The following is a 26009-nucleotide window of genomic DNA, read 5'->3' as shown; positions in this document are numbered from 1 at the left end:
AAATTGCCATATTTACTAGGTTTGCATTTAATTTCACAAATAGAATTAGGCCCTATATGTGGGGTCTGAGTACAACCTAACTTACACAACTTGTGGCCAGACAAGAAAATATATTTATGTTAAAAAAATTCATTTACAAAAAAGTTTAATCAAAATTGAATTTATTTTAATTAATTAACCTAATATGATTTAGTATTGATGATATATCATTTTTTGTTGAAAGACGAGTGAAACTCACAATCATTATCTGAATGTGTGCATTGAATAAACTTCGCTCTTATGTAATAGTACACAAATCACACCTGAAATATAAACGAAATTAAAAAGATTAGAAAAATCTTTTGTCATGAATTCGAACAAAGCATCAAAATATTTTCTCTTTTATACATTTATTGTACAAATAAAGTTGACATGAGTCTTGCCGTCTTGAGCAAGTTGAGACATGCAAAGTGAGATATTTGTAACATTATTGTTTGGTTGTCGAGTTTTGAGCAATAATGAGACCAATAATGCAATATTGCAATAATGAGACATTTATGATTTTATGGATTGGTTGTTGGTTTAATGATTAATACGGAGTACTAAAGAAAGAGAAATTTCATTCTTTTCATGTCAATTGATTGATGGATTTGTCATTGTCATACGGCCATGCTACAGTACTACACTCTCATATAAGAATTTTACTGTATGGACTCCTTATCTCTACTTCTTTACTTTTACCATATGATTTGTGAAGTAATTACAAACTATTTTCATTTTGTAAGTTTCAATAATAATATTAACATAAAAATTTTAAGTAAAATAATAAAGATCGTTAATAAAATTTGAAAGTTCAAATAATATTTTTCCTCAGGCATATAAGTAGCATTTTCCCTCATTGAATGCTCCGTACTGAAGTAAATCTCTTGGAATCTCGGATTAATGTGACGCCAAAGTCTTTCAAAGTTCCAAGTCAACGAACCAATAATTTATTGTACTATCATCTTTTTTTCTTTCAAATATCTAAAGAATCAATCTCAAAAAAAAATAAAAATGAACCCAATCTCCCACTTATTTTAATTTTTTTTTTTAAAAAACAAGATTACAGTTAAAATAAAAATAAAATAGAATAAATATTAATAAGTATCAGGAATGCTCCAAATACAAGGAGGAGATGTTGCCCAGGTCTTAAAGTTTTGATGAATGAAATAAATTACAAGATGCTTGAAATTGAATCTCATATTTCATTTCTTTCAAATTTTGATACTTGATCCAACTTGATTTTATATTCTGATACATCATAATTTAAATTATCCAACTTGACAATTAATTGGCTTTGTTATAAATTTAAAATTAGAAAAATCACCATTTTATCTCTCAATTATTCTCTCAACTGCTAATGTAGTCCTTAGTTTTAAATTTTAACTAATTTGAACCATGAATTGTTTAAAAAAATTGTCAATTAAACGATTTAAACCCTTCCGAGTGACAAAAATGGTGATTTCTCCATTTTTAAAATTTCGTCAATTTGATTCTATAAGGACTTAATTGACGAAATTTTAAATAATTCGATGATCAACTAGTTGAATTTGAAAATTAAGGAGTACATTGACAATTGAAAAACAATTGAAGGACCAAAATAATGATTTTCCGATTAAAATTCTATTCAAGTTTGAAATGTCGACTCGAATTATCTGAATAATGCGCAGGGGCCACTAATCTATATGCATACCCAGACATGCATGAACAGAGGAATAAAAGAAAATCGACAACAATTACTTTCCAACCAACTCATTAAAATGTGGAATGAAATTGTTGGGCGGTAGTTCGAAAAGTAGAGTTCAATATCTTGTTATCGAAACGTGACATTGATTGCTAAGTAAGTATAAAGAAATAAAATTGTTCATTTACTAGTTTTTGGGCATTTGATTCTAATTAACAATTGATGGTATCTATTAACTATAATTTCTTTTATATTTGATCCTGACAATTGATCATAGTAGTAGGGAAGGCTTATCGCAACGTGGAGCTGGTATAGTGGGAAATGCATTTATTATTGGATATGATGGAGACTTAACATATATACGAAAATAAAACTAATAGTGATAGAGTCGATGAAATCATCTTCAGAATAAATTAATGTGCTTCCAAAGTGGCAATGTCACCAGTCAAATACTTCGTCCATCTCATATTTAATCATTATTTATTCTAAATAGGTCTATTAACTATTTTAAAGGCTCTTACCAGTTTGGGAGAAGATTATTATTCAAAGTGAGCGTTTTAATTTCATATGTGTGTGAGTAATACCCTAAACCCTAAACCATATATATATATAAGAGATTAAATACAAAGGTGTTGTCACATGAAAATTAGGGTTAAACTTTAGCCATCTAGTCAAGATCAACAGCTTAGAATGAAAGAAATTTAAAAAAAATATGGTGACATTTTGGTAATTTGATGTGTTTTTACATTCTGTTCAAATCCTTAAAATCACTACAATATGCATTCAAATGCATAACAATGTACAATTGAAAGAAGAATAATGTGCACTTGAAGCACAACAATGTGCACTCAAAGAGATAACAATGTGCAATTGAAGCAAAATAATGTGCACACCAAGGCACAATAGTGTGCACTAAAAGACACAAAAATGTACACTCCAAGGCAAAATTTTAGTAGGTTATGTTCTATAACATTTAATTTTGTACCATATTTCATTCCCAAAACAGTATATGCACTGGAAGGCTAAAAAATCATGTACTAGAATGTATAAAATTGTGCACTGAAAGGCATAACAATATGCAATTGAATTGTGTTTTTACCTGCATTATATTCAAATTTTTGAAGGAACAACAATGTGGACTCGAAGGTCAAAAATTAGAATGAGATTCTTTGCGAAGAATAAAATCTTATTGCATGTCCCAACTCCCAAACAATATAATATGATATGTTGATTTAGCTTCCAATGGTAAGTGAATGAAAAATTAAATTTTAGAGCATACTCGTAGAGTTGGAAAATGAATGTGAGAAAAGACATTGTTTCATATTGGAAATGTATTTCAGTATGAATTAATATTTACTTCTTAACTTTTTTTTTGGTAACGAAGAAATTAGCAATCACCATCGATCTCTAAAGGTGTGCCACCACCCACGATAGATCAATCACAATACAATGAACTTAATTGAGAGAGTGTTGACCAGCACGGAAACAAAAACAGCTAATATAAACCTTTGAGCACCAAAAATAATACTAATCACATATTTGCTACAATCAAAGGATCTTTGCACAGACACAAGAAAATATTACTTTTACTCCCTGATATATTCCTAAGCCTTACCAAATGAAGATAACTTTATCAACTTTTATCACTTCATAGAGATAATAATTCTATGTAATACAACACCTCTGCCATAGTAATGACGACCATGACCACCATCTTATCACTCAACTGTTGCTCTCTATTTTCGTGCCTTGAACCGCTGACCAATATTTTACTACGAGTATATACTACCCTTAATATATAGGGTTGTATGTACATGAAGTATTTTTGTACGGAGTAATATATAGGGTTATATGTACGAAGGGAGAGATTATATAAAATAGCTACATTAACACAACTTGGGAATGAATTATGCATAAATTAATTATCAACTATGAGAATTACTGCAGGTATATAAATAAGGGATTAAATTTTTTTCTAATTAATAATATGACACATACTTTGGTGGTAAAAAATTTCACTTGCGTGTTACGATTGACTATTTATTCAAATAAAAAAATGTTACTCCGTATTTAGACAAAAAAAAAAAAACCCAATAATTTAACATAGGGAAAATGACATTTTTTCTCGTTATGTTATATGTAAATAGCATTTTTACCCCCACAGTTATTAAAGTGGTAATTTTTTTCTTGTAATGTTAAATTGACATTTTTGTTCTTAAAATAACTATTTCATTTATTTTTCTTCTCCAACAAATCATTGCTTATATGTATGGATGACCACGATTCGGTTCGAACCTAACCGGACACTGTAGCAATCATACCGAAATAGTATGGGCGGTTATGGTTACGATTCAAAACTGAAAAAATAAAATAAAATAAAATAATTGTTGAATCGTGAACCAAAACTGAACCGCAGTCATATATAGTGAAAATGATCAAACACTTATTTTGATAAATCGATTCGGTCCGGTTCCAATTTCGATTTTGAACCGCCAATCAAAATTTATTTATTTAGTTATTTATTTTTATAATTTTATTTCTTATCTTATTTTAAAAATAGTCTAAATTCAACAATTATTTTATTTTATTTTTTTCCGTTCTGAATCATAACCTTAACCGTTAATACTATTTAGGTTCAATTGCTATAGTGTCTGATTAGGTTCGAATCGAACTGTAATCTTTCATACATATTAGTAATAATTAGTTAGAGAAGAAAAATAAATGAAATAGTTATTTTAAGGGAAAACATGTCAATTTAACATTACAGGGGGGAAATTGCCACTTTAAAATAACTAAGGGGGGAAAACGTCACTTTAATAATTAAGGGGAAAAACTGTTATATGCACATAATTCAAGGACACATTTTCCCTTTAAAAAATGATATGTGTGACAATTGTTTTATACGCAATGATTATTATAAATTTACCAACCTCAGCAATTATTTTAGTAAATAGACTACTAATAAAATTATTATGGTATAAGAAGATTAACTTTAATTTTGCCAAATCCAGATTAGTCTCAATTATTTAACTAATCAAAAAGTCATTAGTTTTAGAAGAAAATTGCAATATCAATTGTCAGATATTTTCGCTTTGTTTAGTGAATGGCTTTTTGAGCAAAATATAATTGTGTAAATTAGCAAATTACCAAACAAAGCCATTAAGGTTGATTAATGAAATTTTTTTTTGAGTACTACTGACTCTGTACCTACTGAAGCACGAGGCTCAAACTCACTCCCTTCCATATAGGAGTGCAATCGAGTGCCACTAAATCACAAGATCTTTGGCAGATTGATTAATGAAATAGGATTGGGTATTATAGATAGGATTGTCTATCACTAGAATACCACATTAATTAGTTGATTCTAGATATCATTTTTTTTACATGTTAAAATTTTTTCCCAAATTAAAATCAGAAACCCTAACCAACTGCCCATTGTACCTAAATCCTTGAAGGAAATTGCTTAGCTTTGTGAATAGTCTGCACTCTGAGATGTTGGGCCCTTCATACTTGGGAGCAATACAAGTGCAGGATTCATAGAACTAGTTTGTACAGTTTGCATAGTTTCTTAATGACTCATACAAATTTGACATACAATATCTTGTATTTCTTTTGGAGCATGCAATTTTTCACTAATAATTTTCTTAATCTTAAGAAGAAAAGTTGGTGTTGTTGAGAGAATCACTTGAACCGATTGGCATTTCATTGTAACAATCACTCATTGCTTGATAATTGAATTCATGTTGGTCGGAATTGTACTCAAGAATATCATCATGACCTTCAAGCATGTTGACTACTGCAGACATGGATGGCCTAAGGGCTGGTGAAGGATTAGTACAAAGCAAAGCCACTTTGATCATTCTGAGCGCTTCTTCTTTGTCCAAATCAGAACCCAATCTTGGATCTATTAACTCCATTAGGTCTCCATGTTTTTGAAGAGCAAGTGCCTGAAAATTGTGCATAAATACAACACAACATAATATAAGAATAGGTCACTTAGTTTGACATGTCTATAATCTATGCATAATGAGTTTGATAATTGGCATCTCACCCAATCAAGGAGGCAAGCGTAGTTCTCATTAGGACGAAATTTCATGTTGTTTTTGCCGGCAACAATTTCCAGTGCCACTACTCCGAAACTATAGACATCAGCTTTAAATGTTAAGTAGCCCCATAATGCATATTCAGGAGCCGTGTATCCCCTGACATTATATTGGGATATGAGTGAAAAATGAGAAGCAGATGCAGTCCACAGTTTCTTTAAACTATATGACAAATTTGGAAATACAAAATGTAAGAGAAACATTCAAATAAATTTGCAGTCTACAGTCTAGTGTTTATGTTATAAGACTTACATTGTCCCAACAACTCTTGTGCTGACATATGTATTCCCGTCATCCTCAAGTTTAGCTAGACCAAAGTCAGAAATTTTTGGATTGAGTTCTTTGTCGAGAAGCACATTGGTAGCTTTAATGTCTCTATGAACAACTTTTATTGCCGACTCTTCATGCAAGAAAGCTAAACCTTTTGCAATACCGACACAAATTCTTTGTCGGGTTGGCCAATCTATATTTAGTTGACTCTTTTCTGGACCTGTAATTAAATATTTACTTAGAATACTTATATAAGGAAGATTATATTATGTCTTGTTGCCTTATGCCTTTTATTGACTAGTGGCTGAAATAATTAAAGATTTCAAATTTACCAAAAAGAGCATGGGCAAGGCTGTTGTTTTCCAAGTACTCATACACCAACAACAACTGCTTCCACTCAATACAACACCCATAAAGTTTCACAAGATTAGGGTGCTGCAAACAAGAAATCATGCTTATTTCGTTCAAAAATTCACGGTGTCCTTGACTTGATTTGGATGATAGTTGTTTCACGGCAATAACTGTGCCATCCAATAATGTACCCTAATTTTATACACAAGGAAAGATCCAACATCATCATCATGATAAGCATCTATATATAGTAAGTGTGAGCATAACTGATTATATGAATATTCATATTTCTCTATACCTTGTAGACAGGCCCAAAACCACCTTCCCCAATCTTATTTGTAGCATCAAAATTGTTTGTAGCGGCTTTAATTTGTCTAAAGGTAAATAAACCAGTTCGTAAATCAAGGCCTCGTAGTTCTGCACCAAGAGAATTACTTTTAAATAAATTGCTACTGCATAAACAAAATATTTTGGGATGAATCTGCAGAGAACATGGAAATATTACCCTTTTCCCTTGAGGTCTTGTTTCTAATGTAGAACTTCCACCAAACGAGAATGAGAATTATGAAAATAAGAGATAAAGAAGAAGCTATTGCAACTAAAGTGTGAATTAAAATCTTTATATTTTTGGGGGGCTTGAAATCTGCAGTTTTGTAGAAAAAGCATGAGAGTGAGTTAGATATCTTTAATTTCTTTGAAACTATATAGAACAATGAAAAAGAAATCTACAAAATTGGCTAATAGTAGCAAAAAATATTACCAGATTCGACAGAAATGGCAGATATTAAAGGGCCATATGTTCCTTTACTTGGGGATGACGTTGTTCCTTTTCCAGCATACTCAAAGCGCACTTCTAGAGTTTTATCTCTGACAACTGCTTGAAATTGTTTAATCAAGGCTTTATCAGTTCCTTGTGCTTCAGTTTCAATATTAAAATCCTTTAATTTCCTTTCGTCCTGTAGCCAATAAATCATTATAGTCAAATGCACATCACCTAATCATTGGAGTCTGTTTAAACTACAAAATTCTCAACTGACCTGTATATAAACATCAAATATGCGTCTTCCCAGACTTTGAAACGATCTATTATCTCTCATAACTATCTCTGCAAAATGAAGTTTCACAGTATAGTTTCCATTTGCTAAACAACGTCCATAATAAGTCAAAGATAAAGGAGACAAGCGAGCTGTCTGGTAGATTTGAGAGTCTTTTCCCGTGATGACAGATGCATTTGTTGTTGTATAGTCAGATAGTGTTAAATCTCTATCCCAAAAATACCCTGTATTACTGGTTACCCAGTTCTCTCTACCGGGAACAAATTTTGCAAAGCCTGTAGAATCTTGATCTGCATCATAAGTAGTGTCACCAATCACAACATTGCCTCCACCACAATTGATGTAAAATGAATACCAATCTGCAGATGAAAAAAAAAAAAAAAAAAAAAAAAAAAAAAAAAAACAAGCTAGACATTATCCATACAGAGATATACAGAGAAAAGGCTTCCACTTGTCAATTAGAAATGCTTCTCATTGCTTATCACTTACCATTCGTGCAGTTTTTTAGACACTGGTCAATTTTTCTATACAAAGCCAAAAGTGGGATAAAGTTAGAAATCTTCGGAGACTAAATAACATTAAGGTTTGTTAGAGGATGTTAAAACTTACTCATTTTCTCCTCCATTATAGCTTTTGAACAAGTTTCTGATAGGAAAATGAGAAAATTAAAATGATTCATGTTTGAAGGAACACTTAATAGAGTAGATGCATATTATAAGAGGCGGAATCTTACAAGGCTTCCCGGTTGCAAATTGGTGACACCAAGTTCTCCGTAAAAGTATTATAAGAAAGATCTGTGTAACTGCACACCATCTTTTCAATTATGTTAGTTATATAGCTCACTTCATATTCAGATATATATGGAAGACGATCCTACATCTAATCTAATATATAAGACTGAACTTACAATCTGGAATCTCGATTTAGAACCCATTGAGGTATTTGTCCACTAAGCGAGTTGTTCATTAAATATCTAGAACAGGTAGCACAAAATTCAACTTAGTAGTTTAGAGTGAGACACACAATTAACCAAATCCAAGTATGAGACAAAATAACTAGAATGCTGATTAGCTTTAATTTCTACTAGAACAAAATGCCCAAATAGAAAGGAGCTTTAATTTCTACTAGAACAAAATGCCCAAATAGAAAGGAAGTTTCTTATGCATATTTGTTACTCACATGTACTGCAGTTTATCAAGACCTTTAAGACCATCAATCCCTCCTTCCAGATTATTAAAACTCAAATCTCTGCAAACTCAATATCATAACGAAACAGGAGAATGAAAAATATGCTTTTAGGAGACAAGACAATTTTTTTCATATTTACCTACAAAATTCTCAGCTAAGAAGGATCAAAAGAAGATTTAAGTTGCAGAAATTACAGTTGTTGCAAGCTTGTCATGTGAGCTATATCAGGTATTTTTCCAGACATATTACACCTCCTCAACATCCTGCACCAAAAATTATTTTTTGCATAAATAACTTCACTTCATAGTGGAATTATGAAACTTATTAATTAAGGTCATTTTTTGGAAAGAAAAGGCATTACTCACAGCTTTGTCATGTTTGTCATTTGCTTTAATGTAGGAAATCTGGAGACACCACCTCCATTTAGGTCACTGATTCTACTGCAAATTCATTTAAGTCTTAACCATAAAAGTTTTTGATATATATATAATATATAATAAAAATGTGAGTATTAATTAAATCGTCAAATTAAAGGAAATCTTAACTCACAGTTCTATCAAGTTTGTCAGTACAGAAATACTTTCAGGTATGGGCCCTTCAAAACCACTCGCTTGGACCTCTCTGCCAATCATGCTTCTCATTAAAAAAATTATTTCATCCAGAAATTTCAATTTTAAAGTGTTGCATTTAAATTCTTACAGTTGTTGAAGGTTTTTGAAAGTTTGAAAGCTAGGCAGTTTCCCAGTGAAGCTATTACTGCTGAGCCTACTGCATTTATTTCCAAAGAGTCGAGGACACACGGAAAGTGAGCATAATAAAGTATATATAAAAGAAACTAAACAACAAAAGATGTTCATAATTGAAACATGTGCTCCAGCCTAAGTTCATAGTTAGATTGCACATTTATGTTTATATATTATATATGCTCAACATTCATAAATTAGGAATATAAGCAATTATGCATGATAAAGCACTTACAACTCCTTCAATTTTGTGAGGGCATTAAGTTCTTTTGGCAATTCACCTGTGAGATAATTAGCACTAAGAATGCTACATAAATCAAAAATAAAGAAAGCATCAAACAAATGAGACCCAAAAAATTAAAATTCAGCCCAGGTGGTGATTAACAAAGGCTTACAGATTTTGTAAGTTGACAAGTTTCCCAAGCTCAGGTGGAACACTTCCTTTGAACATATTGTTCTCTAGGTTTCTGCAAATTCATTTGTTGTTAGAACAAAACCCAAACAGAAGTTCTGATTGTGTAAATAATAGAGTGAGAGGAGCAAGGGGACATACAAATATACCAGACTTGTTATGTTTCCCAAATATTTCGGAATTGGCCCAGACAATCGATTCACATTAACACATCTGCAAATTTTCAATTCTTTACCATGGACAAGAAGATATGGCTTACACTTGAATAGCTTTGGTTATAGTACAAATTAAACACAACTTACATAAGTTCCAATTTCATAGAAGCCCATCCAGGAGGAATTGTACCACTTAAGTAGTTGCGAGTGAGATCACTTCACAAAATAACACTAATAATCAAGCAGAGAATATCAACAAGAAGAGGTGATTATTGCATAAATGTAGAAAGTGTAGATTGGTACATTATCTTGAGAAAGGGCAACTTCACCAAGGCAGGAGGAAGGACACCTTGAAGATCTTGTCCTTTCAAATTTCTGCTTACACAACAATAGCAACTATTAGAACCATGTGTACGATGTTGCCCGTACAGGAAACTCAGTTGGTTCGCTACATTGTAGGCAAGTACATAGGATGGAGCCTAATAGAAACAAAGTGGGAGTTACAACCAGTGGTAAACTCTTTATAGGTACCCGATATCTGTCCCTTCACTTAATGGGTAGCTAAGTCACATTTACCCTCCACTACCTGTGTGCCCTTAGGGGCGAGGAAATTCTGCCTTTTATCGGCAAGAACCATGTGATGTGTCATCCCGGAACTTTTATTTCGCCATTCACTATCAATTCGATCATTTTTAGACCTTCATCTTTTCGAAATCAATAAAATGCAATTCAAATTTCTGCTTACACAAACAATAGAGACTATTTTTAGAACAATGTGTGATGTTTTATAGAAGAAAAAGCTTACATGCTTTGCACATGGCAAATACCATCAGGGAAGGTGCAATCACAAGTGAGAATATTAGTGTACAGAGGCGTATCTTTCCCTTGTGGTGTCAACCAGTTGGATTTGTTGTCACAAGGATTTAGGCTAAAATCCCAATCCTTCTTCCCCAGTTGATCTGCTATTTCCTTGAGTGCATTTACTTCCATATTCAACAAAAGCTAGGTGTTAATACATATGTAATGCCAGAAAACTCATAATCATAAAGAAATTAAAACAACAGATTAGAACAGAGAACTGAGGGGGCTCACATTCATCTTGAGGAAGATGCCCACTCTGTGCTTCAAGGAATCTTGCATTGAAGGAGAGTAGTATAATTGGTATGAGGATTATGAACATGGATGTTGACATGGTTGAGTTCTGGGGAAGATCAGCTGCAATGAGTGTGTTATTTAATATATTTATTGTGCATAATAAATAAAGAGAGAATTATGTAAAGAAGAAAGTAGCAATTGACTATGAGTCAATGAGGTCTGTGCAAGTGGACCCAGAAATCAGGACAAATATATGGCCTTATGAGATTTGAGCAAGATTCTATCTTAAACCTGCAGAATGATACATTTATCGCTTTGTTGTTGATTTACTTTTCATGTTTTTAAAATATACTTGATTGTTGTGCCATCATTATGTTTTGTTCCAACTTTAGAAGTAATTATATTTAGTCTCATGATGATATAACATGTATATTTAAAAGAAGTCACCCTTTTATGAGTTCAATTATCTTTATTATGTTGTGTATAAATGTGTTTTAACTTTTAAGTAGGTTTAGGAGATTATGATTATGAAATACCAGATTTGAGCATAAGAAAGTTTATGCTCAAGTTTAGATTATCTGATGGTGTGTATTAGATAAATCCCGCCTTTTAATCATAATCGGTAAATGATCACAATTTCAAGAAGATAAACTAGTCTATGTTGTTCATAGTTAATTGACTCAAACTAATAAATTAAATTAATAAATCGCTCTTGCTGAAAGTTGAACTTATAACATTGTTGCATGTGGTAATATTTTCAACTCTGAGTAAATTTCTGGGAAATTTAGATGGATATGGCTCCAAGTCTTCCACGTCAACAACTCAATAATTCATTGTACTCTCACCTTTCTTTACTTTCCAATAACCAATGAATTCATTTCAATCTGCATGCCAGACGTGCATGAACAAAGAAATTTAAGGTAAAGTGGACTATAATTACTTGTTCCCATCTAATTCATTAAAATGTACCACAAAATATTATTATTACTATTATTTTGATACAAATGATCTGAGACTGTAAAAAAATTAACTAGCTAGAGGCGGAGAGTAACCCCATTTGAAATTTTTAAATATTTTTTACAGGTAGAAAAAACTAGACTTTAAGTTTTTGACAAATGAGAAATTGATTTTTACACAAATATTATTTTGCAAGTGTAAGTTTTTAATGGGACCTAAGTTGGGAGAGAAAAGAAAAAAGCAAAACTCAATTTGTGCGCTCAGCATAATATGCGCACCTAGATAGCACGCGCCTAAACTGTTCAATTTCTTTATTTTTTTTTCCCATTAGAATCTTTTTTTCTTTCTTTTCTCTTTTTCCTTCATTTGTCTCTCCTAGTTGTCCATGAAAAACTCCATAAAAAATCAAACTAATGTTGTTGCTAAGTTTTCTTTAGAGAATTGGAAGGAGTCAAGTATATAAAAGTTTGTTACCACTAATATAATTTTGATGGATGAAATTCTTTTTTTTTTTTTTTTTTTTGTGAAAGCTGCAACCATTATGTAAATGTATGCATAAGAAAAATCATATATGATGAGTTCAATCGATGAGAACTGAATATTGTATTGATTCAATTGAACAATTACAATGCTGAGGAATAGGAGATATATATACTAGGGGAGTCTCAGGTAGAGTAGGATAGCTAGTCCTAACGTGACTCAAACTCAGAGAGTCCTAATACTCCCCCTCAAGCGCAGGGTAAACTACTAACCTGAAGCTTGTCCCTAAGAAAAGAAAATCTAGGACTGGGCAAAGCTTTTGTAAAGATATCAACTAATTGATCTTTTGTGGAAATAAAGTTAACCTGAATATCTCCATTGGCAACCCTATCTCTAACAAAGTGGTAGTCAATCTCCACGTGCTTAGTTCTTGCATGAAAAATTGGATTCGCATACATATAAGTAGCACCAAGATTGTCACACCATAATTTGGGAGTAAGGATGCCATCAATTTTGATCTCACGCAGCAAGGACATGATCCATATGACCTCAGCACAAACATCAGCCAAGGCTTTATACTCAGCTTCCGTGGATGATCTTGCAACTGTCTTCTGTTTCTTGCACACCCAAGAGATAAGATTGGTGCCAAGAAACACTGCATACCCACTAGTAGATTTACGGTCCTCAGGACAACCAGCCCAGTCAGAATCAGAGAAAGCATGAAGCTCTCTAGAATTTGACTGAGTTACACGCAAGCCGAATGAGAGGGTGCCTTTGACATACCTGAGCACTCGTTTTAGCTGCTCCCAGTGAGACAATGTTGGAGCATGCATATGTTGACACAATTGATTGACCGCAAAGGATAAGTCTGGCCATGTAATTGTGAGATACTGGAGAGCACCAGCCAAACTCCTGTATTTCGTTGGATCTTCATATGAATCTGAATTAAGCAATGGAGTTTTCGATGTAGAAATAGGAGTGGCGAGAGGTTTACAATCAGTCATTCCAACCCGTTTCAAGATGTCTGACATGTACCGCTGCTGAGAAAGAATAACACCATTGCTAGTTTTGACTAGCTCAATTCCAAGAAAGAAACCAGGTTCACCAAGATCTCTAATTTTGAAAGCATTAGACAGTTTAGAGAGTAAATCAGACACTAGTAGCTCATCAGTCCCCATTACCAAAATGTCATCAACATATACTAAAAGATACACACATGCAAAACCACGAGAGTAATAGAATAATGACACATCAGTCTTTGAAGCTATAAACCCAACAGAGAGTAAAAAAGTATGCAGCCGATTAAACCAAGCTCGTGGAGCTTGCTTTAAGCCATATAAGGAACGCCTCAACAGACAAACGTGATTAGGCAATTGAGCATCAGCATACCCGGGTGGTTGACGCATATAAACAGTCTCAGCCAAATCACCATTCAAAAATGCATTGTGTACGTCAAGCTGCCTAACCACCCAACCTGAGGAAATAGCCAAACTCAAAAGCAATCTGACTGTAGTGGGTTTCACAACCGGACTAAAGGTGTCAAAAAAGTCCTGACCAGGAACTTGATTAAACCCTTTCGCCACAAGTCTCGCCTTATGCCTCTCTATTGAACCATCAGCTTTACATTTAGTACGAAAAACCCACTTACACCCAATCACATTCATACCTGGGCGAGGAGGAACTAGAACCCAAGTCTGATTGTGCAAAAGTGCATTGAACTCCAGATCCATTGCCTCTCGCCATTCAGAAAATTTAACTGCCTGAGTGTAGCAAGTGGGCTCGGTAGGACAGGCCTGAGCAGAGAGAGCCAAAAGTGGAGCCACAGACCGACTCCTCGTAGCCATTGCATGGGAGCGAACAGTCGGACGTGTGGACTTGCCACGGGGTCGTCTTCTTTGACGAGTAGGAGCAGCAGTGGTGGTGACAGGAGAATCAGCCTGAGCAGAATCAGCAAGAGAAGATGGCAATACCTGTAAAACCGATTCAGCCCACGGCTTCTGCACAGAGGGAGGAGATGGCACAGCAACCCTACTAACAAAGGGAAACACATTCTCGTCAAAGTGTACATGTCTGCAGATATAAATCTTAGTCGTTAAGTCCATGCATCTGTACCCCCTAAAAGACTCAGGATAACCTAATAAGACACAAGGAGATGACCGATACGACATTTTGTGACGATTATAAGGACGCAAGTGAGGATAACAAAGACAACCAAACACACGAAGAAAAGAGTATGAGGGAGAAGATTTATGTAACAATAAATGAGGACTAGAATTCTGCAAAACACTAGATGACATTCTATTAATCAAGTAAACAGCAGTTTCAAAAGCAAAGTCCCAAAAACGAGATGGAACAGACGCACGAGCCATAAGAGTAAGACCAGTTTCGACAATATGCCTGTGCTTCCTCTCAACACGGCCATTCTGTTCATGAGTGTAGGCACAAGATTGTCTATGATTAATCCCTAACTGAAGAAGAACAGTATGTAACTTTTTGTATTCAGCTCCTAAGTCCGACTGAATAGCCTTAATTTTGCGATTAAATGACCGTTCAACTAAGGCACGAAACTTGTCAAAAATGGCATACAAGTCAGACTTCAATTTCATAGGATAATACCACGTGTAACGAGAATGGTCATCAACAAAAAGAACAAAATAACGATAACCAGAAGAAGATAAAACAGGAGCTGGTCCCCAAATATCAGTATAAATCAAATCAAGAATATTCGAACTAACAGAGTCTACACGTGGCAAAGGGAAACGAGTAGACTTGCCCAATTGACACGCAGAACACAAAGAAGAAGGACAACGATTATTGCGACTAGAACCACTAACAGAACAAAAAGGAAGAATACGATCTAAGACTCGTTGATGAGGATGTCCCAAACGATCATGCCATACGGAAGAGGAAGCACGGGACGAGATAAACGCACGGGGACTGTTTTTCGGAATGGGCAACGTGTAGAGACCACCGCAACTATTGCCGCGAAGAAGAATTGCCTTGGTTGCTATATCCTTCACAAAAAAAAAGGATGGATGAAACTCAAAAAAGACTTTATTATCTTTTGCAAAGCGTTGCACAGATAAAAGAGAGGAAGACAAACCAGGAACATGTAAAATATCAGACATCCTAAATACTTTAGACGGGGTAGAAAAAGAAGCATGACCAGTATGACTAATAAGCAAACCTGTACCATCACCAACTCGAAGAGCATCACCACCAGTGTATTCTTCAGATGTAGAGAGCGCAGCAATATCAGGGGTCGCGTGATTTGTCGCCCTAGTGTCTGGAATCCAAAGATGCGAGTCAGACACAAGATTCGGCGCATCCTCAGCATATGTTAAATGAGCTTGGAGTCCACGGCCAATTAAAGAAAAACAGGCTGGTGCAAGATGGCCATAATTGCCACATAATTGGCATTGAGGCTGCCAATTACCACCACGTCGCCCACGTGACCTGCCACCGCCATGCGAGCCACGTCCACGCTGCACACCACCGCCCTGCTGCTGCTGCTGGTCGGCGAAAACAGCACCGCCACGTGACTGATTCCCACCGCGGCGATTCGATCCGCTACGCCAAGACCGCGACCGACCTCCACTACCACGCTGGCCAACAAAAGCCGCAGCTGCAGGGGCTGGAACACTGCCATAGCTATCACCGGTAGCGAACTCATGCGAGCCAAGGAGATCGGCGAGTTCGGGAAGACGCACCGGCTGACCTCGAACATTCAAAGAGGCTACGATAGAGTGATATTCTGGACGTAAACTTCTGAAAATATACATATTCTGATCCTCCAAAGGAACCGCACGGCCAGCAAGAGCTAGATCTTCCACCATAACTTGCGCACGAGCAATGTAGTCGACAACGGAGGCATCACCTTGGCGTATTGTTTGCAGTTGTCCAAGAATATGCATAATTCGAGCTTGACTGGAAGAAGCGAGAGCCTGCTCAAGCGCCAACCAGAGATCACGCGACGTAGTGCAACCAATTGCGAGGTACATAACTTCCGACGAAAGTGAAGAAATTAACATGCTAAGGACCGCCTGATCTTGGCGCACCCATGGAGCATGCAGCGGGTTGGGTAGAGCAGCAGCAGCGGAGGAGCCTTCCGAAACGGGAAGAAAACGATTAGGGCAAGAGTTCGTGCCATCAACGAAACCCATGAGGTCGTGCCCACGAAGAAACGGAATAACCTGCGTCCTCCAAAACAAGAAATTCTTGTTCATTAGCTTAATGCTAACATAGTGATGCGCAGCAGACAGAGAAGCGGCTGCGGAAGAAACAGCAGAAGAAATAGCTGCATCAGAAACGGTCCGTTCGGAAGAATTAATAGAGCCGTCAGCCATTGGAAAATAAACCTAGGCTAGCTGATACCAGATGAGAACTGAATATTGTATTGATTCAATTGAACAATTACAATGATGAGGAATAGGAGATATATATACTAGGGGAGTCTCAGGTAGAGTAGGATAGCTAGTCCTAACGTGACTCAAACTCAGAGAGTCCTAATACAATCAATAGGTTGTTAGCAAAAAATGAACTCACGACATTTAGATACGATGCCACACCTATTAGGCCACCTCTTTTGGAACTATAAATTTTTCAACAAGTTTGAGGCGGGTGGGGGCAAATACATATATTTATATTTATACAAGCATGTTGTACACGCAATGAGCAAATAATTCGTGTTCAATATTAAAATATTGATAAATAAAAATAATTTAAAAAAAAATTGTTCAAATTATATTTCAACCCCCTAAGGCCCTAATTGTGCCCATGTAACAAGCCATCCGACACTTGAACATAGACACCGCACCCCCTAATTTGTGCCCATGTAACAAGTCATCTGACACTAGAAACTACTGAGGGGCACCCAAATACTTGTCCTACACGGCTACACTACAAGAATGCCGTTCCAAAGATCAACGTTACTTAAAATTAAATATTTTCGCAACGGAAAAAATAATCGTCGCTATTTCTGTCGTCACCCTCCGTCGTCAATTCATTAGCGCAAAGATTATGTGGGAGTATTTCCCACTTTGCACTTGCACCAAATATCGCAACGGAATTCATTCTCATCGTCGATTCCATCACAAAACTGTGACGAAAATATCAACAGTTGCATTTTCCAGAACTTAAATCCATTACAAACTCCGTCACTAAATGTGAGCGCCAAAATTTTTAAGTTTTTATCTCACTTTATACCAAAAATCACTACGAAATTTGATTTCGTCACAAAAAGTCGCGAATCGACAATGAATTACGTTCCGTCGCGAATTGTGATTTTTCTTAGCTTGTAATGCTACCTCAAAATCTAAAGAAGAGGAGACCTTGTGCATAGAAGTGTACAATGTAATGTTGATCTCACACAACCATAATTGGAAAGGAAAAATTGCTAGAAAAAAACTAATTATTATTATTTGTACCCCCAGTTTTTTAATTTAATCGGACTAATTCTAGACCGTAACAACCTCCCCTAGCATCTCCACCCTACTGCTAATAGCCAATTTTATTGTTGATTGATCATCTAGCGAGCTGTATCGGGGCACAAAATATTATTATTTGAATATGTTCAGAGTTGTTTAAGTTTGGACAACCATTATTGGACGGCGACTTATATATAATGCAGAAATAATACAACTGATAATCATAAAGTCGATAAAATCATTTTCAGAATACAGTGCTTCCAATGTGGCAATACCACCACTCAAGTATTTCGTCCATCTCATCTTTGGCTGTTACGGAGTATTTGTTTTGAGAAAATATAGTTTAGAAAATATATATTTCTGCCAAAGAAGTAAATATATATTACTTGATGGATATATTAGAGACATGCTGGTTCGGAGTAAATCGATCCAATGAGGCGGATCAAGCCAACTCGAAATAAGTTGATCCCGTAATCAGCTTCGGGGGTCCCAAGACCGACTCTGTAGGTGGCCTCGGGAGCTCAAGGCCAACCCCATAGTTGGCCCTGGGGTCTCAAAGGTCGACCTCGTAGTTGGTCCTAGGAGCACCAAAACTAGCTATGAGGCCACTTCTGGGTAATTCGACCCGAGCCTAGGAGGTTGGTCAGTAGGGTCCATGGGCTCGACTGAGGAGGTCGAGGGCTTGGCCAAGCGGGATCATAACCACCCGCTCCGAGCGGGGGCACTTGATTCGCATAGAGTGGTTACGAGATGAGGCCAAGTATAAATCAAGCTCTTGTGTTCCTAATGGATATAACTTGTCTTATTATTACATCTCTTGTACTCTCATTACATAAGCAACAAAAATCAAGGCACTTTGTCTCTTTTAAGCTCTGTACATTGTCTCTATATTATTCTATTCCTTTAATTAATCGGATTTAGTTAATTCAGGCCACCCAAGTTAATTAATCCAATCATTACTATATGAAAATTGTTGAAAAAGTTGGCTAAGTAGCCATTTTAAATATTATTGAGAAAATAGTCAACTAAACTATAAATTTTATACGAAAAAGTAATTAGACATCTAAACTTTAAAAGTTGTAATTAAACACATCAACTTGATTTTTTGTGTATCTGGACTCAACATCCGGTTATCCACAGGTAAAAATCAATAATGAAGATTATTTTAAGATTTTAAAAACTGAGATCGGTGACAAGTTCACTAGTTGCTTCTTGAAACAATAATGAGGGTTATTTTAAGATTTTGGGAACTTAAGATCGGCGACATATTCACCGGTTGCTTCTTCAAACAAACAAGGGAAATATGTTTTATTGTATTTGGATATTTGATGTGTTATATTTTGTATGAAAACTATTTAAATAATATATCTGACATTTTGATTGTTATTGAGAATTAATGTAGATTTGATTAATCTAAGATTAAAAATTTAATATTTAGTTTTTTACTTAAATATTGTGAATGAGTTTTTTCCACTTTTGGTCCTATGACTTTAGTGTTTTCGTCAATTTAGGTATACGACTTTCATTCCTGACATAAGTAGTACTTGACTTTGATTTTTTTGTCACTTTTAGTCCTTGACTTTGATTTTTTTTTTCCACTTTTAGTCCTTTCGGCCATGTGAGCAACAACTTTTAATAGAAATTAACAAATTGTTGTGCCATTAAGAGTAAAAGTGTCTTTTGATAAAGTCATAAATATATTTATAAATAAAATCATAGAAAAAATAGGAAAAAGAAACGTTATTTGTTTGTTATGCTTCGCTTTTTAAGCGACAACTTTTAATTGGAATCAACAAATTATTGTGCCATTAAGGGTAAAATTGTCTTTTGATAAATTCATAAATACATTAAATAACGTTATTTACCCTTAATGGCACAACAATTTGTTGATTTTGATTAAAAATTGTTGCTCTCATGGCCGAAAGGACTAAAAGTGGAAAAAAAATCAAAGTCAAGGACTAAAAGTGGCAAAAAAACCAAAGTCAAGCACTACTTATGTCAGGAATGAAAGTCGTGTACCTAAATTGACAGAGACACTAAAGTCATAGGACCAAAAGTGGAAAAAACTCTATTGTGAATTATACTAATTTGACTATTATTTAAACAAAAAAAAAACTAATTTTATTAAAATTTGACCCAAGATGGAGATTTCCCGTCTCCGAAAATTCCCTGTGGTGATAAAGATGAGAAAAGATTTCTCATTCTTGGCAATGATGGAGACGGGGATCGGGGTGGGGTTTCGAGAATAGGGATGTATGTACTCCCCGCCCCACCCCACCCCGTTGACATTCCTATTGGAAGTGAGAGTGGGACTGTCAAAGTGCAAGAGTGCGGAAATAAAACAAAAACAAGACATGAGTGGATGAACCTGAGCATCCTTAGTAGTAGAGATTTTTGTGGGTTTTTTAGAAGTTTTTGTAAGTGTGATTAAGAAAGAGAAAATGAGTGAGGAAAAGAAATTTTGATTTATTAAAAAATGAAAAATAAAAAAGATATCTGTCAGACGCGCCTAACGCACCTAGCAGGCGCATGCAGTGCGCCCGCTAGGCGCCTGTTGTGCCCGAAACACGCACATCATCCCTCTTTTCTTGGCTTCCACTGTTAGACTACTACTCTTCCAAAAACCATAATAACAAGAAGCAACTCTCCTCTCTCTCTATCCTACCATCTCTTTCCTCCATGTGACAAACACTATTCCAAAAATCAACAATAAATCTTTGATGTAGATGCTCTAATGCCAGACCCTTTATTCTTTAATGGAGTAGAGAGTATTTGTGCCATTGTGATATTTGGCATTGATATTTAACTATTTAGTATTTATTAGTGATTTTTGTACACTATTTTTGTTTATTAGTTTAATATTTGTTATCATAAAACTAATACGGTGTAGAATATTAGGGGGTGTTTGGTTGGATGTAGGAAAAGATTTTCCATGAAGTGAAGGAAAATGTGTTTTTCCATTGTTTGGTTGGATGGAAAATGTTTTCCATTTGAACTTGAGTTCCCAAAAGTGGAGGAAAACAAATTCTATGCTAGGAGTTGGTATTTTGTTTTCCAAAGAGTTTGGGAAGAAAGTATTGAGCAATTGGATAACTCTACCCTCATCAAAATAATATAATTTAGGAAAAAGTGTCAAATTGGCCCCCTAAGTGGGGTGGATAGTGGAATTAGGCCCCCTAATTGAAAAAAGCTCCATTCAAGCCCCCTAAACAGGCAAAAAAGTGCAATTGAGTCCTACGTGACTTGTTTATCAGGTCAAATTCAGTTAAGGGGCCTAATTGCACTATTCACCCGACTTAAGGGGCCAATTTGACACTTTTTATTTTTAATTTTATTTTTCAAAATAAATATTTTTTATTTTTTATTTAAAAAAAAAAGAAAAGAAAAAGTCGGCCGACTTTTGTTTTTGTTTTTTTAAATAATTGTTTTTATATTATTAAAAAAGTTTTATAAAATTATTTTAAATAATTTAAAAATAATAATTTTATATAATTTTTTTTAAAAAAACGTCCATAGATTATAGGATAATTGTAAAAAAAAAATTCCTAAGTGTTGGTCATACTCACTCTTTGTCTTTAAAATAAAAAATAAAAAAGTGCAGCATCAATGATAACTTAGAGACAAAGAGTGAGTATAACCAACACTTAGGAAAAAAAATTTACAATTATTCTATAATCTATGGACGAAACATGTAATTTTTCATTTTTAAAAAAAAAAATTATATAGAATTATTATTTTTAAATTATTTAAAATAATTTTATAAAACTTTTTTAATAATATAAAAACAATTATTAAAAAAAAAAGAAACAAAAACAAAAACAATAGTCGGCTTTTTCTTCTTTTTTTTTTTGTTTTTTTTTTTAAATTAAAAATAAATAATATTTTTAATTAATAAAAATTATTTATTTTGAAAAAAAAAATAAAAAATGAAAAAGTATCAAATTGGCCCCCTAAATTGGGTGGAAAGTACAATTAGGCCCCTTAACTGAATTTAACCTGATAAACAAGTCATGTATGACTCAATTGCACTTTTTACCGGTTTAGGGATTTGAATGGAGCTTTTTTCAGTTAGGGGGTCTAATTGCACTATCCACCCCACTTAGGGGGCCAATTTGACACTTTTTCCTATAATTTATTATCACTATTAATTGTTAAGAACATATTGGTCTTTATATTCATAATTCTTTACCATTCCAAATCCAACCAAACAATGGAATTCATATTTCTAATAATTTCTTTTCCACCAACCAAACAATAGAATCTATTTTCCTGGTAATTTGTTTTCCATGAAATTTGTATTTCATTTCCTTCAAATATTTTCCAGCAAACCAAACCGACTGTTTGTAAAAAGTAGAAAAAACTCATTAAATTCGGTAAATACCAAAGCCCATACGATTTTGTCAGACGGTTTTGAAGCTGCAATGCTACGTAACTACTCCCACAATAATTAGAGCAACGCAGATTAGTTAAGCAGAGCGTACATCCCTATAAAGCGCTGGTTCCTATCGGAACACCTTAACAGTATACTCTTGCGCTTATTTAATCCAAATTTCCATAATCTTCGTTCGGTTCCTTCCTTTCACCATTTCAATCTTTCCATCTTCTCAAATTAACCAAATAATCTGTACTGTACATACGCATATACTTACAATTATACGCCTCTTTTAGCGTATGGATTTGATGGAGGAGGATGCGGCGGCGGCGACGACGACAACGAACAGTCCCGATGACGAGACGGAATTCCACGACGCGGCCGATGAATTCCCGTTCGACGATTGCTGCGACGTGTTTTCGGATGCGGAACCGGAACCGACGGAAACGTATCCTATCGGGTCGGTAACCTACCCGGAGCCGGAAGTGATGATCGAAAATCAATATTCTCATCCGCCGGCGACGAATCTCCGGCGTCGACGAACGGTTTCCAGCTATACATCCAGCTTAGACGCTCCGGATCCTAGTTCATCGGTGAGTTTAGAAAACGGTTCGAATTTGAGCCAAACGAGCATGGTAGTTTCCAAGGAAAACGAGAGCCTGGAGAATTTGGAATCCAATGAAATGAACGAAAATGAGATGCCGGGAAATTTGGATCCTGTTGAGCTCAGTGTGAGCTCAGGGAGTGTAGAAAGTAGCTTGAGCGAAGAAAGGAAACCGAGTTCCGTCATTCCGGATAGACAAAATGATGGACTAAATAACTTTCAGCGAGTTGATTTACATACAAGAGAAACTGATGATTCGAATATTCTGGTAATTTTAGCTGACTTAGTGATAAAGGCTATAGCATTCCAATTTAATTTGCTTATAAGCTTTATAAGTTTGACCATGAAGTTCTTTTTATTCCCAATACGAACAGTGTACTCCACCTATACGCTTCTGATGGATCCATTTCGTGTTGTGAGGTGTGGGAAACGGTATTTACTTCAAAAGAGTGTTAGACTTTTCAGTTATGTATTTGGAAATGTTTTGTCTTTTGTTTCTGAATGGTTTAAAGAACATAAATATGTGTGGAGATTTGGGCTGAAATGTGGGTGGGGATTCTTGTGGTCTGTATATGTTGCAGTTGTTTTGGTAGGATTGCTGGTGTTGGCCTTTATTACAGGTGGTGTCTTGTTAAGTTATTTGGTGGAAGAACCAATAAAGATGCTGGAGAATTTAAATTTTGATTATACAGAGAAAAGCCCTCTGGCATTTGTGCCAATTATGGGATGCCAGGGGGTGAATGGGCTAATTGATTTTAGGGGTCAGGTGGATGTTGGCAATGTTGATGGGGTGCATGTTATCCCTCCTAAGCATAAGTTGCAGGCCACTGTAAAATTGATACTTCCCGAGTCAGATTACAACAGAAATCTTGGAGTTTTTCAGGTATGCTGTCTCCAACCATTGAAGTTGAATGCTTGAAGTTCTTCATTTCTTAAATCCATTTTATTGTCCTGGATGATGCTAGGAATGCCCAAAATTTTAGTCCTTCATTGCTTTTTCTCTAATGTAGATGAGAGCAAGTGTTCGTTGAATACACAAATTGTCATGTAGTTTGATCATAAAAAACAATTTTTGGAGTATAATTATAAGCCTGGTGCAAAGCATTACACTTTCGCTTGTTTCTTTCAAATTCACTTGTCTTGACTCTTGACCATTGCATAGATTCTGGTCTGTATTTTTCTGATGAACAGTTGAACACTGCTAAATATGGGGAGAAAGAATATACTAAGTGGAGTATAAAAAGATGAAATAGCTTGTGCAACAGTTTGAGTCATTGAGTGTAGGTTTTCAGGTTGATGGTGGTTAGATATATTGGAAGCTGACTTAAATAAGTTCTTGCATCAATTATATCTTCTGAGGTGTCTTCTCTCAAGATTGATTTAGCAGCATGACATTCTGTCTGTTTCTTTCAACACAATTATGAAACCCTTTGCATAATCTGCAAGCACTTTTACTTTACATAATCCTCTTGCAGATCAAGCTGCATAAACCATTCCGGGATTATGTTACTTTTTTCTTTTTTTTTTTTTAAAGTATGTCTATGGTTGGGATCAATTGGTCAGAATATGACAAGCTTATGTGACTTAAACACACACACAGATGTGATGAGCTCACATGGCAATTTTAAATCATCAAATTCATGGCTAGCTTTTGTGTTTCTTCCAATCCTTATAAACTGTATTATCTATTTATCAACCCCAAGTGAATTTTTTCTTGTATCTTTTACCATATCTATTGTTTGCTAAATCTTGGAAGGGCCTTGGACTAGATTAGTTGCTTTGTGAGTTATCTACACTCTGAGATGTTTGCCCTTGATACATGGTAGCTTTGCCAATGCAGGATTCATATAACACTAGTTTTTATAGTTTCTATTGTTTCTTTTTGTTTCCTCTAGTTACTCATTCCATATGTATGTGTTTTTTAAGGTTAGGATTGATCTCCTCGCATCCAATGGTCTGGTACTTGCAAGCTCGAGGCGTCCATGCATGCTGTACTTCAAAAGCTTGCCTATACGCCTTTTGTCAACATTCCTCAAGGCTGTTCCTCTAATTACAGGCTACTCATCAGAATCCCAAGATTTGGACATAGAGTTTAAAGGCTTCACCGAAGGTGATATGCCCATCTCCTGCATCCGGGTAATCATAGAGCAACGAGCTGAATTTCATCCAGGAGGTGGAATTCCTCAACTATATTCCGCCTCTCTAATTCTCGAGTCTGAACTCCCTCTACACAAAAGGATTATATGGTATTGGAAGACGACTCTGTTCGTATGGATTAGTATGACATTGTTTACGGTAGAGTTGTTGTTTGCTCTACTCTGCTGCAAACCACTCATCATCCCAAGAATACGATTGGTGCAATCTCCTCCTACTAATCACGCTTCAAGGAACAATCCTTCAACCCAAGGTTAGCAGATCACACCCTTTCTACCTGATTAAGCGTTCTCGCATGGTTAGATCTCTTGTCGATGCACTTTCCGTTTTCTCCTACCCTTGTAAAGAATAGCCATGTTAACAAGAATTACAATCCCCTTTATTCTTTCTTCAAACCCAGAAAGCATCATCTTTATCACACCATAGATGAATAGATACCTCTCTTAGTTTCTGATGTTCAAAACAGTCTGTAACTCTGTATATTGTAATTTTCCTCAAAAGATAATATACAACTCTCTCTTAGGCTCTTGTACTTTAGCCTTCTCATTCAATGCATGAAATGTGTAATATTGAAATAGTTTCCATTACTAGATTGTACTTGGTACCATAGAAAATAATTTTTTATAATACTGGTTTTCATAATACCATATACAATCATAAATTGTATTATTTGAAGTTTCAATAATACTATAATATATGATTGTATTATTTGAAGTGTCAATAATACTGATTATTAAAACCATTTTATATTTTTCCTAGTACTATTAGAAATCATTCCATATAATATTAGGCACAATCAGATATTGGACCTGATATTATTGAAAATGATTTTCAATGGTATTAAGTTCAATCATGTCTAGTGGAAACAATTTCGTTTGTAGTATGCTCTCTTGTTGATCCGCAAGATCAATAGTTATACCATAGATCCAAGGCCCAATTTCG

At 35.0% G+C, this 26009-nt stretch overlaps 2 protein-coding genes across 4 annotated transcripts; one reads left to right on the top strand and one right to left on the bottom strand.

Annotated features, from left to right (window-relative positions):
• Window positions 1–5137: 5137 nt before the first annotated feature.
• LOC116023653 (probable LRR receptor-like serine/threonine-protein kinase At1g07650) lies at window positions 5138–11232 on the bottom strand. Of its 3 annotated transcripts, none has more exons than XM_031264656.1 (24): window positions 11072–11232; window positions 10785–10962; window positions 10283–10354; window positions 10127–10195; window positions 9966–10037; window positions 9808–9879; window positions 9648–9719; window positions 9369–9437; window positions 9219–9290; window positions 9035–9109; window positions 8864–8932; window positions 8661–8729; window positions 8389–8454; window positions 8215–8283; window positions 8091–8126; window positions 7971–8005; window positions 7464–7840; window positions 7187–7382; window positions 6932–7069; window positions 6725–6843; window positions 6408–6618; window positions 6058–6295; window positions 5754–5967; window positions 5138–5649 (listed from the first exon to the last, which is right to left on the bottom strand). In XM_031264656.1, exons 1-24 carry the CDS (start codon window positions 11169–11171, stop codon window positions 5353–5355), a joined length of 2985 nt encoding a protein of 994 aa, XP_031120516.1. In that variant the 5' UTR covers window positions 11172–11232; the 3' UTR covers window positions 5138–5352. The 3 variants fall into 3 exon arrangements, with proteins under 3 accessions (XP_031120516.1, XP_031120528.1, XP_031120521.1); XM_031264668.1 differs by having other exon boundaries at window positions 5754–5904; XM_031264661.1 differs by having other exon boundaries at window positions 9648–9710.
• An 11249-nt stretch (window positions 11233–22481) lies between these two features.
• Window positions 22482–25613, top strand: LOC116027012 (seipin-2-like). The gene is made up of 2 exons (XM_031268445.1): window positions 22482–23796; window positions 24840–25613. The coding sequence occupies exons 1-2, from the start codon at window positions 22609–22611 to the stop codon at window positions 25323–25325; spliced, it is 1674 nt and encodes a 557-aa protein (XP_031124305.1). The 5' UTR covers window positions 22482–22608; the 3' UTR covers window positions 25326–25613.
• Window positions 25614–26009: the final 396 nt, after the last annotated feature.

Source organism: Ipomoea triloba, chromosome 1, assembly GCF_003576645.1.
Source record: "Ipomoea triloba cultivar NCNSP0323 chromosome 1, ASM357664v1".
Taxonomy (NCBI): Eukaryota; Viridiplantae; Streptophyta; class Magnoliopsida; order Solanales; family Convolvulaceae; genus Ipomoea; species Ipomoea triloba.
Note: the sequence above shows the minus strand (reverse complement) of the source record. Positions and strands in the feature narration are given on the sequence as shown.